The following is a 13,730-nucleotide window of genomic DNA, read 5'->3' as shown; positions in this document are numbered from 1 at the left end:
AGATGGTGACAGAATTCACATTTCTGGTCACATCCTGTATTGCAACCCAAGACATTGAGTTGACACAAAACCAGCTGAAAAATTAAGAATTCTTGTATTAATCTCTACCCTGAAGCTGCACTTGGACCTCCTGACTCTCATAATTGAGAACAGTGACTAGATTTCTGCCTTGCCTAGGGACAAAGCTGACTGGCACATGCCTTGGTGATTTGGGTGGTTTCAAAGAAGTTGTACCTTGAGAGCCTGCTTGTCTCTAGTCATAGACACCAATAGAACTCTGCAGAGTGTGGCTTTTCAGCCTTGAGACAGATTTAATCAATAATTTTCATCCCTTTTCTAAAAGGGATGAAAACATTGTGGTGCTAATATTTTATCTGTGTTTACTTTCCCTGTGGAAAGGCAACCATCACTTGGGAAACTGAATTTGTGTGTAGAGTTTTGGTTTTGAATTTTGAATTGTTGCAATTCAAAAATCAGTCTTACAGTGGAGTTTGGGGAAAACTTATTTGAACAGTGGGATTTGGGGAAAACTTATTTGAAATCTCTTTTAGCCACTATTAGAATTACAGCATATTACTTTGTTGGTATAGGGCTCATGTAACCTGCACTAAAGACTGAATAAAATTTTCTGTTTGGCACTGAGCAAGGTGATTGCTCTCACTATGGCTAGTTGTTATTTCAAGGCTAGTCTTTATTTCTGCCTTTTATCCATTAGAGACAGTTATTGATATGTCACTGAGTCTTAGAAAATGTTGATTTTTACATAAAGTATATTAGTTAGTGTATGGTGTGGTGCAGATCAAGTAATTTGAATAGTTGCTTGCCAGAAAAAATAACTGATATTACCTAATTCCAACTATTTTCAGTTTAAGAGCTGCAATCTTGCTGTGGTAAAGGAAGAAGAAAAAGAAAGTTAGAACCTATTATATTTTCCATAAATCAGAGATTGTAAGACTAGATTAATTTTGTCTTCCCATTAAACTATTCACTGCCCCTTCCAGTAGGCAGACTGGGTGGCATCCAATGAACCTACTGGCAGGATAATTGTCATTAAATGAAAGAAGTGATGCAATATTTCACCACAGGGTGTTGTAGATTTGAAAAACAGTCATGTGGATGCTGATGGCTCAATGGAAGATTTTTCCAGAAAGGATTTTTACCTGAACTTTGTTTCCTCTGAGGGCATAACTGGCCATACTCAGTGGTAGGTTTTAATTTGCTTATCCCCTGTGTTGGCTGTGTATTTGTGATCTGATCTGAAAGTTAGCTTGACAGAAACCCAAATGAGAATGCCTCTTTTAGATCTGAAAACTAATTTTTTTTTTTCCCAAATGAGACTTACCATATGTTATTTTGAAATGTATAATTATATACAAAAAGTCTGAAAGCAGGAACTATATTTATTCATGACTCATTAGTCTAAAAATTTTAAGACTAATTTTTAAGGCTGGTGCTGTCAGCATAGCAAGAAGTTCTGTCATGAGATTAGTCTAGGCAAGCTTAATATTATCAGGATTGAAGCTGTCAGTGATAAACCTCCTAGGAAGATCTTTCTGTGTTGTACTCCAAGTGTTATAAAAAGGTTAAATTCTTCCCCCTTCCTTCAACATTCTCTAAGGTGAGAATAAATTGCATTACTTTTAGCTTAGCTCCCTTTGCAAATTAAATGCTCATCTTCATTATTTGATGCATTATCTTGGTTAATTTAACCAAATAATAGTAGATTCAGGGTATTAAAATATTTATTTTAACTGTTGTGTTCGGTAGATGTAGTAATGGCACAGGTTACTTGATAAGACTGTAAAATATTGTTTGAAATATAAGTGTGCAAGTTTTTTAAACTCAATTCATAATAAAGAGCATTGTGATTTTCAGTTGAACTTAATTCTATAGTATATTCTTCTGACAGTGTTTTAATTATATGAAAATTAGAGAGTTGAAGCACAGGGTATTCTCATGGAAGATCCTACCTACCAGAGCAGCTTGAAACTTCCTGGGATTTCTTCATCTAACAAGAATTAGGATTTCAACTAATACTTAATTTAAAAAATTTCTTACATTAGTAGGTTTCTAAGAAGCATTTTGATGTGGAACCCCCATGAAAGCAGCTTGTCCAGTGTGGATGTGAGACCACATTTGTGGTTTCATCTGAGCCTGCTGCATCATCTGAGCTTCCCAAAACAAACAAGTAGAATAAGCACACTTCTTTCCCTCTCCACTCCAATGTACTTCAAGCTGTTGCATGTGTGTTTTGCCAGCCCAGGAAGAGTTTGCAGGAGGATGTTATTTTGTTTTTAGATGTAAGCTTTGTTTATGTAACACATTCAGCACCCTTACTAGATGTGACCTGGGCACCCTGTAAGAACCTATTCTTGCTCACCTTTAAAACCCCCAGTTTTGACAAGGTCACTGACAGCTAAATGTTTTAAAGATTATCAGTAGGAGTGGTTTTGTTGGTAGCTGAGGTCAGTTATTAAAAGTTAAAGTTGTCTGGTGAAAAACAGGTCTGTACTTGTACATTCTGAGCCTTGAAGCAGTTTCAGCTACTTTAATTAGCTACTATTATTTTTGTTAGGCATGCAATTTAACCTGACTGGTAAGAGCTCTCTTCACTTGTCAATATAACTGAATTTATCATCTTTTTAAAGCTGAAAGAGATAATCTCTAGAGAGGTACAAAACAGTGATTTGCTAAATATAATTCTACAAAATACCAGTTAACAGAATTCACCTTCTTGAAGTATGGCCAAATGCCAAATATTGTAACTTATATGTTTGACAACTCTGGTATGGCATGTGCTAATTAAATGCAAGTGACACAAAGTATATCCCCTCAAGCTTAGTAAACGTGGACATTAGAAGAGTATCTTTTAAATGGAATTTCAGATTATTAAAATAATCTCGTTTTATAACCTGCAGCAATTTAGAGAGATGTCTCATAGCTAGAGAAAGACACACCTTAGGTCATAGGACCACAGTGTAGAACCATCTATCTGGTAAAAAAATTATCAGTACTGATAGGCTGTGACAGGCTTTTGGCAGCTTTAGGGCAACCTGTCTAGACTTTGTGCAGAGAAAAAAAGAATAAGCCATCTGTACATTACATTGTTGCAGGCTTGTTCTTTCCTCTTACAGCTCCCATAATTTTAAGCAATTATACTACAAATGACCACTGGAGTTTGTCAAAGACCTTCATGCTGTTTAATAGTGATGTTTGAAAGTCAGGTATTATAAATAGAGTATTTATAGGTATGATATTTGTTACCTTATGGTGGATTTTGTTCCTGACTTTTTATTCCTCTTCCAGTTCTAGTTCTATTCTGCATCTCTCTCTTGGAACATGAATGCCTCTGTGCAGAGGGAGTTTTTCCTTAAGGTCACATGGCTACATATCAATTTCTATAATTGGATTTGTTTCCTTAATTTTTAAATAAATTATATTTTTACAGTGCTTCACACATATCTGCTCTCTTTTGCTTTCTGTGCCCTAGATAAAAGCTGAAGGATTCTATAGCTAACTCTACAACCCACAAATTCCTTTGAATAGTAGCTACAGACAGTCCATGCACAAAGGTGCTGAGAATTCCCCTTATGGATTTCACAGCCTATACAGTGCAGTGCTGAAGAGACCCATAAATAGGAATTGGTCTTTATCCTTCGTGTTCTGCAGGGTTATATGTTGGAATTCCCTGCACTCATGGTGACAATACTGCTGTTTCAGCCATGTGGAAAGAGCCATGTGGATAGCCATACAATAGACTGTTTTATTTACATCCTTATCTGTAGGATCAGGAGAGCTTTTGTCCTGGAGACAATATGCATAACTTCTAGGTAAATAATCTCTTTTCCTTGTGTAGTTTCACGCTTCAGCAGTTACTCACCTGCTACTTAGCTGGAGAACACTCTTTGTTCCCAAAGAATCAGGGAAAGCTGTGCAGTGCCACGTGACTCGAGGTGACTGGACCCAGAAAAGAGGCTGCAGCTGCAAGAGTCCTATTTGTTTATGTGCCTGAGTAGCTGGAAGTGAACTTCACAACTTCACAATGGGCAGCTCTTTAGTGTGGAGGCTGAGACTAAGAATTTGGGGCAGGCTTGTCCTGGGTATTGACTAAAATGATCTGAAGTGTTGGTTCCTTGGTGTGCTGAGTGAAGGTAGTTCTTTTGGCAGTGGAGGAGTTTGGAAAGATAAAGGTAACAACTGAAAATGTATCCTAGCCATCCAAATGCATAATCAGGGAAGTATTTCATTCTGGGATTCTATGAAAGTAATCAGTGAGCTGCTGAAGTACCTGTGCTAAATGATTGGTTTGTTTATTTACAAGAAGAAAGCTGTACTCCTTCAGTTTTGAATAGTAACTATTGAAGCCAGGGTACAATGGATGCTATCAGGAAAGCCCCATATGGATGCACTTTAGATCTTTTGAATACCACAAAAGTTTAGTGACCTAGAAATGAATCAATAAAAAGCATCCTCTATCTGACAAATTGAAGAACTGAGGGATTCTTACAGATGCATTGACTTTAACAATTCCAGATACTCTGTTTGTAAAGGCTTTCTGAAACACATCTAATCCTTAGAGTACTGAAGGACACTATGAGCTGGTTTATATTTAGATCACTCTCCAATTCTTAATTTCCTTTTTTTACTGTAAGTTTACTCTTATGAAAATCAAGTTAAGAAGAAAGGAAAGACTTATGTTAAAATTCAGTGTCCTTACACTGAACGTGTTTTTAATTTGCTAATTTGAACATTCCTTCTTGTTTTGCAAAATATGTTTTGGAAGGGTATGGCAGTGTAAAAACCACTCTAGCCCTGTTATATTACAAATAAATGAATCAACAAAATTAGTCATAATCTTCAATAAGCCAGCTAAAGGGTTTATATCCCTGTTCTTCATTGCTTTACTTCTATAAAATGTTTTAACATTTCAGCATTTCAAATAAAATTTGAGAAAAACTCTTCTCAACTATTACAGCTATATTTCTTCTTAGCTTAGTTAAATAATCACCAACACATCATATGATTTCTTGTATTTACCCATGATTTATGGAGTTTCTATGTTATGTTTGGCACAAAAAATTATGTTCTTTACTTATAATAATTAGTAGGAATAAGGAATAATTAGTATCAAAAATGATGATCCAGAAAGACTGTCTATATAGTTGTACACACAGACACAAGCCATAAAACACCTGGACTAAACAAGATATTTTCTTACATTCCATTAAATGTCACTTAAGTACATTTCAACTCAGTGTTTCTGTGCCTCAGATGGTGAAGAAAGTGAACTTTAACCTGTAGATAAAAACTGAGAACCCAAGATTTTTCATTCAGCAAGGATGATATAAATGTTACAGCTGAGGGTCTTTCCAGAGTGCCTGACAAGTGTTCCTTTTCCTCTTTTGTTCAAAGGGAGAGAGATCTAACAAAATTGTCTCCTTCCAGTGACATCTGCTGCAGTGATGTGATTACAGGGGAGCCTTGGTGGCTTCTTTCAGGTAACTCAGACAATTAAAAAAAAAATAAATTAGATCTCATGCTGCCACTTTGATTTCTGGAGGTCTTTGGTTCTTAAATTGAGAGCTTCATAGATGGAGATTAGCACATGGAAATCAATATACTGTGAATAATATATTACTAATGATCATGCAGCAAGCAAGCAAAACATGAATAACTAGAGAGAGCCATTGTTTGAGGGGGCAGGAGCTGTTGGTGTTCTGGACTCCAGTTATAAGGGACACTCACTCAGCATAGTTTTATTTTCCTCTTGAAACAGCTTGAGCAGGCTACAAAGACTGTATTTACAAAATATGACAGTAATACTTGTTCTAAACCTTAGTGTCAGTTCTGCCTTTTGTTTCTGAAGTGGTAATGTTTCAGTTTTGTCTAATCGAGTCTCATACGTAGATCTACATCCTCAGTCATCACTGAGTTGGTAGGAAGGCAGTTCTTCAGCAGCACTATTAATGGCTTTATAAAGGTGCAAGAGTAAACTGTATTAATATTTAATTAAAAGCCCCAAATTCTCAGGTAAATTGCAGTTTGTAATTCTTTTGGAAATCCGTCCCCATGAAATTTTGACAAGCAACCCAGTGCTGTCACCAAAAATCTTTTGTCAGTCCTGTGTTTTTTATGATTCAGTACTGTCCATATTTGTCACAAGACCATTATTTAAAAAAAAAATTTAAAAAATCAATGTGTTATTACAAGTACATTGAAGGCTACTAGGCCTCCTAAACAGATCAACAGTATCAAAAGTGAGTTCTGTTAACATAATCTAAATTCATAAAATCCTAAGACTCTACAACAAACTGCATAGTGGCTAGTACTAGTAGTAAGAGTGTTGTAATTATTTTATTCCCTTTGGCTTATTTGGATATCCAGTTTTGTGTAATTTCCTGTCTTAGTGACTGGATTATGAAACATTTTTCTCTGGTTTGAGCTACTGCTTTAGAGTAACTTCTAGTGACTCTGCTATCCCAAATACCAAATTTAAAAGTGAAATTTTAAAAAGCAGGAAATAAATTCTGTTTTGCCCAATATCCCATGGAGTTTGGGGAATATCACTTGGAGAACTGGATTTTTTTCCAGTGGTTTTGGATACTTGATTAGTCTAAACACTGAAAATATCAGTACATGTGCAAGATACTGGGAGTGCAGCAGTGCAACAAATCACTTTCCTGTGACTTGTTTCTTAAGTTTCCCCATTGCTAGTAGTTTTTTTTTTCCTTTATGGATATACACTTTCCTTCTTTCCTTTTCTCCTTCACTCCCTTGATTCATTTTGATTCTGGTACATGTCAAAGTTAGACTATTTTTATTTTCCTCTTTACTATTTTTTGCAAGTTGGATATGAATGGCAACTTTTTTATATTCTCTCTTTGTCACTGTTTTTTAATTTTAATTTTACTATTTGATGTGTGTAGTTAGGAAATACATTCCAAGTCAGACAAATAATGAATTGAGTCTTGTTGGTTCTATATAAAGAAATATCTCTCTCTGTGTTTTTCTGCCTCAACATCCCTGTATGTTGTCTTCCAGCTGCCAGATTAAGAGATGGAAAAGTGAAACCTAATGTAGCAATCTGTTTTTCTCCCAAAAAACATGTGTGAATAGTGTCTCTATTTTGAATGTTACTTATGTATAGGTTTAGCATGCCAAATATGGCTGAATTTTGAAAAGCACCAGGTAACAAATGTTTTAAGCATAAGAATATAAATATTAACATAGTTCTCCTAAACAAAGGAACCCTTTTCCATAAATCCATAAATTCAGCCATCCTAGCTGATACTTATGGGAAGCCTTGTCAGGAATACACTCCTGCTGTATCCCATCCATATCTTAGAGTCAAATTCCTGATTGAGAACTATTCCTCTGGCTTGGAGAATTAGAAATGCAATATTATCAAGCATTATTTTAAAAGTTTTTGAGTCCTGTTTTACCTTTGATCTCTGTTGTACATTATATACTCCAGGAGACAGACCCAAAGAGGCCTTTTAGAGTGTTGTGAACCTATAGGTGGGCAATTTATCTAACCAAAAAAACCCCAACCATTCTTGTTTTCACAGAGGAGGATAAATATGGCCTTTACTCCAATTTGTTGTTCAAGTATTTTCTCGCAGAGGGAATTGTCTGTGGACATGACCTGTTTGTTGCTTCTGCCAAAGAGCATCCTGACAACATTTTGAAGGTAAATAAGACCCATTGCTTTTGATAAATAAAGCTATAACCTCTTGATGAATTAAATGCATTTTAAAGTGTATATATTGTGTAGCAATAAATGGATTAGTCTTGGTGATTCATAAGAATGTCTTGGGAGGTACAGGAGTATTTACACTAGCCAGATTTGGGAATTAAATTCAGATCTCCACCTCCCATCTGTGGACAGTGGAGTAAGATCCTCCCAAGGCCAAATCAGACTCAGAACCTGTTTATTCTTTATTTTGGTTCTGGATGAAAAGCAGACAGCCTGGCTGGCTTAGTGGGATGGTTTCAGCAAACCCAGCTGCCCAGGAGGATGAGTAGTTAAGCTGCTTCCAATATTTTGTGGTAGAAACAGTGTACAATCTGTGTGGTTATTTGTTGTAGTTGGAGAAAATAAAAACATCATTTAACACCTTGACAATTTCCTTTACACTTACATTTCACTCTGACTCTTTTGTCAACTTTGGATCAGGTCATACAGAAAGGATCTCTTCAGACTTTAGTGGACTCCCTATCAAACACTGATATTTTCTGTTATGAGAAAATTACATGAGGGAAAAAGCCTGATCAACAGTGCAAAAAAATGCTGAAGTGTGAGGATAATCTTGCAAAATTTCATTAAATATTTTATGTCTTTCTAAGGCTGCGTTTTCCTAATATCAGAAGTAACATGTAATTTACTGATTATTTCTGCATCAAGTGAAGTCTGTCTGTTTCCTTAAGTGTCTTTAGAGACTATTTCTGGACAAAATTATTTATCTTCTGTTTTCCTACCTAGGGATGGTAAATTTTATGCCTTACCTATTGAATATTATCCTCAGTATTCAGGAAAAAGTATATTCTTAATGAAATTAAATTATTGTAATTGTGAAAAATGAATTTTAATGCTCGTGAACCTAAAGAAGGTTCATTAAAGGATGAATTTTTTTCTCACTTGTGGTTTAGAATAAAGGTTAAACAAACAGGTTAAAATAAGATTTTCAAGTATGAATTACATAAGAATGTGCTATATTTTTTTAATTAAGTGGTTTTAAATAACTGATAATCAAGTATTGACTGATAATACAGATGATTGTTGCAGTTGTTTTTCTCATTGAGATTGAATTATCCAAATTAGTATTTTTATTGCATAGCATTAAATTTTCTTCAAATGGACTAACTAATGTACATTCTATTTTCTTTCATTCACCTTTGAGTCAGTTGTTCATAGCCTGTCATGTTTTTTCTGGCTTCTTTATGTGATAATTAACATGCATTGTTACATAAATCTGCCATACATCTTGTACCACTTTGACTTTGGGGTCAGTCAGTTTGATGTGCCTCTGTTGTCTGATGTGGAATAATTTTCCTTCTTAATTTTCAGGGTAGACACTAGGCAGGAATGCTGCATTCCTCTGTTGGAACTCCATGGTGGTGCTACTGTAAATGGAGGGACAATATTGCTGCAGGAAGGTGGAGGAAAACAGAATCCACTGAGTTGGGATTTTAAGATAGCATAACTTACCATTAAATAACATGGCACTTTATTTAATGAGATTAGTAATTAATTTATTTTCAGTATCTGATTGGACTGTATTTTTTACTGGAAAGGTAGCGCAGACCTGGTAGATATCAACCTGAATTACACATTTTGCTTGGGCTTTATTTTGTAAAATTCAAGTGTGGATTCAGTATATCAGCTGGTGTATTCTGTAAAGGCAGTTCATTAACTGTCCATACTGTGTCCATATTAAATGTCCATTTCATGGTCAGTCTCTTTGCATGTTCAGTTCTCTGTCAAGGTGCCATAAGTGTCCCATTCTAATTTTCTGATATGATTGGAAGTTTCTTGAACCTATAACCAAGACAAATATTGCTGGTAGTAGGAAGGGGAAAAGACTTTCTTATAGACCATAATTATCTTGAAATTGTGTATAACTAGAAGACAGGCAGAGGATAAAAAGCCCTGATCAGCTGCCTAAGATATATTATATTACCACCCACCAATTTATCCATCATCCTTTGAAAATATATTCATGCCTTTTGTAGTCAAAGCTCCTTTAGGAAACAGGCATTAAGATGTAATGCTGAAAAATTATACATCTCTGGTAAAACCTACAGACCTATATACATGCTGGTTTCTAGAAAGTATTTCAAACATTGGAGAGCATTTTTGCTCACTCTATATTCTTCCAAAATAAGGCAACTTTTTACTCTTAAGGGCATAAATACTGGGAATAGTATATAATATGAGAAATTATATGGTAACTTCTGTGACTGATCATAAAATAAAATTGCTTGCATTGGTAAATGGAAAATTTATTTAATAGTAAAATTACTTCAGGTTTTGGCATTAAAATTCTACAACCACCTAAACTGTCTATAAAAGAATTTCTTTACCTTTATTCCTGATTATATTTTTATCCTGCCCCTTTGCTCTGCCCTGGTGAGATCCCACCTGGAGCACTGCACACAGCAGAAAATGGGCACTGAGCTGCTGGATTGAGTCCAGAGGATGCCACAAAGGTGCTCAGAGGGCTGGAGCACCTCTCCTGTGAAGGCAGGCTGAGAATTTGGGTTATTCAGCCTGGAGAGGAGAAGGCTCTGGGGGGAACCTTCCAGCAGCTTTCCAGTTCCTAAAGGGGCTACAAGAGAGCTGGAGAGGGCACTGTAGTGACAGAACAAGGGAAAATGACTTAAGTTGTCAGAGGACAGACTTAAATTGGATATTGGGAAGAAATTTTTCCATGTGATGGTGCTGAGGCCCTGCCACAGTTGCCCAGAGCAGCTGTGGCTGCCCCTGGAAGTGTCCAAGGCCAGGCTGGATGGGGCTCTGAGGAATCTGGGACAGTGGAAGGTGTCCCATGGCAGGGGGGTTGGAATGAGATGGTCTTTAAGGTCCTTTCCAACACAAAACATCCTGTGAGTCTATGATTGGTCTTGTCTTGTAAGGAAGACTTAGAGGTCATTATTGTGCTAGAAAACAAACCAGCATGCTCTGTAGCACTAAATTTAACCTGTGGGACCCTGGCCAGTGCTGGATCAGTGACCATTCCATTTGGTACCTGGAAACTTGAGGTGGGAGGTCAAGAATTCCTTTCTAGAACTGCCTTGTAATCTCTGGTGGAAAACTTGAGTGCCATGTTTGATTATTGCCTTTCAATGGAATTTCTGTTTTGAAGTGGGATTTTTATTTCAGGATTCTTCTGCACTCAGCTGAGATTTCCTTTTGGAGGTTCTCTAACAAGAGGAAAGGATAAAGGGAGTCTCAGTGGAAGGGGAAGATGAAGCTGAGAGGGGCATGTGGGCAACTGTAATGGCTGTTAAGGAAAAAACCACTAAGAACAGCATTAAAAAAAACCCTCCAGGAACACTTTTTCAAAGTTCCTAAGTTGAAAAGATCTCTAGAGCAAAAGTTAAAGTATATTTTAAAGTGTGTAATTAGGAGAAGACTGAAAAAGTTCTGCCTTCAACAACTGAGAACATAAAATGCTCATTTACTCTTTTCCTGCTGAAAAAGTGAATGCAGGAAGAACCTAGAAAAATGAGCTTTTATTATTTCCATTTTATTTTATTATTTCCATTTTAGTATTATTTGTTTAAAAAACCAACCACAATAAAAACCATCAAGCTGCTGTATTACTGTGTGTGCAGACAATGCCTTGAAAATAAACATAGCTGTCTACATGGACTTTTTTACTTCAGCAAAGTACGTTCAGCCATGAGGCTTATATTTTTTTCTCTCATGGATATGGTTCTAAACCATTGTTTTGTCAAAAAGAAAAATGCAAACCTGTAAGAAATTATCAGACTGGTGGCCAGGGCTGTCTGTTTTCAAAGAGTGCTGTCTCTTTGCTATCCAGGATTGGGAGAGAAGCTATCTGACATTTTTAGATGCTCATAAATTCAAAGTATAATACCTCAAAAGGTAAAAATATGTGCAAATAGGACTGTGTTCCTATTCTTTTTTTTTTTCTAATTATATTTTCAAAATGCAGGGACTTGCTGCAGTGATTCAGCTGCTACATGCTGTTAAGTGGTGTCACTTAATACACAGAAATCCAATTACAGTTCTAGCAGAAGTGAACTTTCCTACTGCCTGCCTCTCTTTTTGAAGTCTTGTGGTAGCACAAAGGTGAGGCTAAGCCTGGCAGATGAGTTGAAAAATCTAATTTCTATATTGTGTAGCTCTTGCTCATCTGTTTACTTTTCTTACTTGCATTTTAGGTACGTCTGTTTCACATTTTTCATTGTTAAAATGCAAATGTTTATTTATATTGTAATGTACAATTTTCTCATTATGAACTGTGTTATAATCTTGACATAGAAGTTGTAGAGGTGTGAAAGAGACACTTGAAAAAAATATTTCTTCTGCTTAAAAATAATGAAATCTTTTTAAGTAGTACCCTCTCTGGAAACTTCAAAGCATAAAGATTCATCTTTGTCAAACTTAAGACCAATCTAATAAAAAGATTTTCTAGAACCAGAGAAAATGAAAGTTTGGCTTAAATTTCTGATTTCTTATCTGCCAATCCTGGTCTGTTCATTAAGGAAATTTTCTTTCATCATCTCAGTTCTGAATTTACAGGTCTTTTGAGCACAAATCTTACTTGGCCTTTTAAATGTGTGATAAAAGTGATAAACCCTAAATATTTAGGTTTCAGTGTCCACAAATATCTGTTTAACAAATCTAGTTGGTAACTTTGTAGAGTTGCTTTGCTCAGTTAATGCACTCTTGCTTGCAGTGCTCATCTCTGAAGGTTTCCATGAATAATGCTGTTACCAATAACTCTGTTTAGGCTTAGGCTAGAGCATTATACACTGCAGCAGAGTTTACAGAGTTTGGGACACTCAGTTCCTCCATGTAATTTTAGTTTCCCATTCTCTGCTGTATTTATGTGCCACATACTTAAGCATTCATGAATTGATTCAGAAAAAGATGAAATTAAAAAAAAAAAAGAATCATCTGATTGTCTGATAGGCATTCCTGGGTTTAAATGTTGTGAAACTGAGCCATAGTGCAAAGGAGTTACAGCAAAAGAGTTCTGTGACTTGACTGTGGGGTTTACTTCTGTGTATATGAAGTACAGAATATATTCTCATGGGTTAAAAATATACCACTTAGAGTACTTGCAATTCTTATTTCCTAAAACAGAGGAATATTGCTTCCTGCTTCTCTTCACACAATTCACATTTACCCTGGCCTGACACCCATTAGGTCTTTCTGAATGTCAAAGAAAAATTTCTGTAGGCCAGTCTTACCTGAAGATGGAAATAAATTGTTGTATAAGGGCTGCTGAAAGAAGAAAAATTCTGTATCCATTCATTCATGTTCTTTAACAATACACCTTATAATATTCACAAGTATTTACAATCAAAATAGAATCCTCCCCCCCCTTTTGGGAGTAGGGCCCTTTAAACTGACATTTATATAATATATTGTTGAAAAGAAAATATTTACACTTCCTGACTTACCATCTGGTGTCCTTTAAATACTAAAAATTAACATGATGTAAAAGAGCCTTAATTCATGTGAATTCAAGCTATTTAAATATTGAATAAATAGTGAATTGTACTCCCTTTAGTATTTTTTTATTTCCTGTTTTTCATCATACTTGTGATAATCACTGCACTTCAAAATAGTTGCATAAACCCATGTGAAAAACATATTTATTCACACATAAATAGATAATGTTTTAAATTCTCGAGTACTATTAATTATACAGTTATTGAAACCCAGAAGGATCAAAGGGTTTTATAGAAGAGGGATTTCACATACAGCTTGGATTATGTTGCTAAATAATAGCACAGTAGTACTTCTTTAGAATTGTAAAATAGCTTAGAGAGGAGTATGATGCCTATAGTTGGTGTAATGCATTGGTAATTAAGAGGGTGTGAGGTTAAGCTTCATTAACTGCTGTGGGATTGTATCTTGGATTTTATTATCCCCTGGAGAACATAAGAAGTGAGAGAGGTCAAACTGTTAGAATCTGATTTTGCTTCGTGCATCTGCCAAAACAAGGCAGGCAAAGTAATGTGGCAGCAAA

At 35.7% G+C, this 13,730-nt stretch overlaps 1 protein-coding gene across 6 annotated transcripts in view; it reads left to right on the top strand.

Moving 5' to 3' along the window:
- Positions 1-13,730, top strand: part of ELP4 (elongator acetyltransferase complex subunit 4) — a 127,410-nt gene that overhangs the window by 6,454 nt on the left and 107,226 nt on the right. For all 6 annotated transcript variants that reach the window (XM_056493594.1, XM_056493593.1, XM_056493592.1 and 3 more), the window contains exon 3: positions 7,569-7,690. In XM_056493594.1, the coding sequence (XP_056349569.1) occupies positions 7,569-7,690 (122 nt within the window). The remainder of the gene's footprint in view (positions 1-7,568; positions 7,691-13,730) is intronic.

Source organism: Oenanthe melanoleuca, chromosome 5 (genome assembly GCF_029582105.1).
Source record: "Oenanthe melanoleuca isolate GR-GAL-2019-014 chromosome 5, OMel1.0, whole genome shotgun sequence".
In the NCBI taxonomy this organism is placed as follows: Eukaryota; Metazoa; Chordata; class Aves; order Passeriformes; family Muscicapidae; genus Oenanthe; species Oenanthe melanoleuca.
The sequence above is the reverse complement of the archived record's forward strand: the minus strand, read 5'-3'. Positions and strand labels throughout refer to the sequence as shown.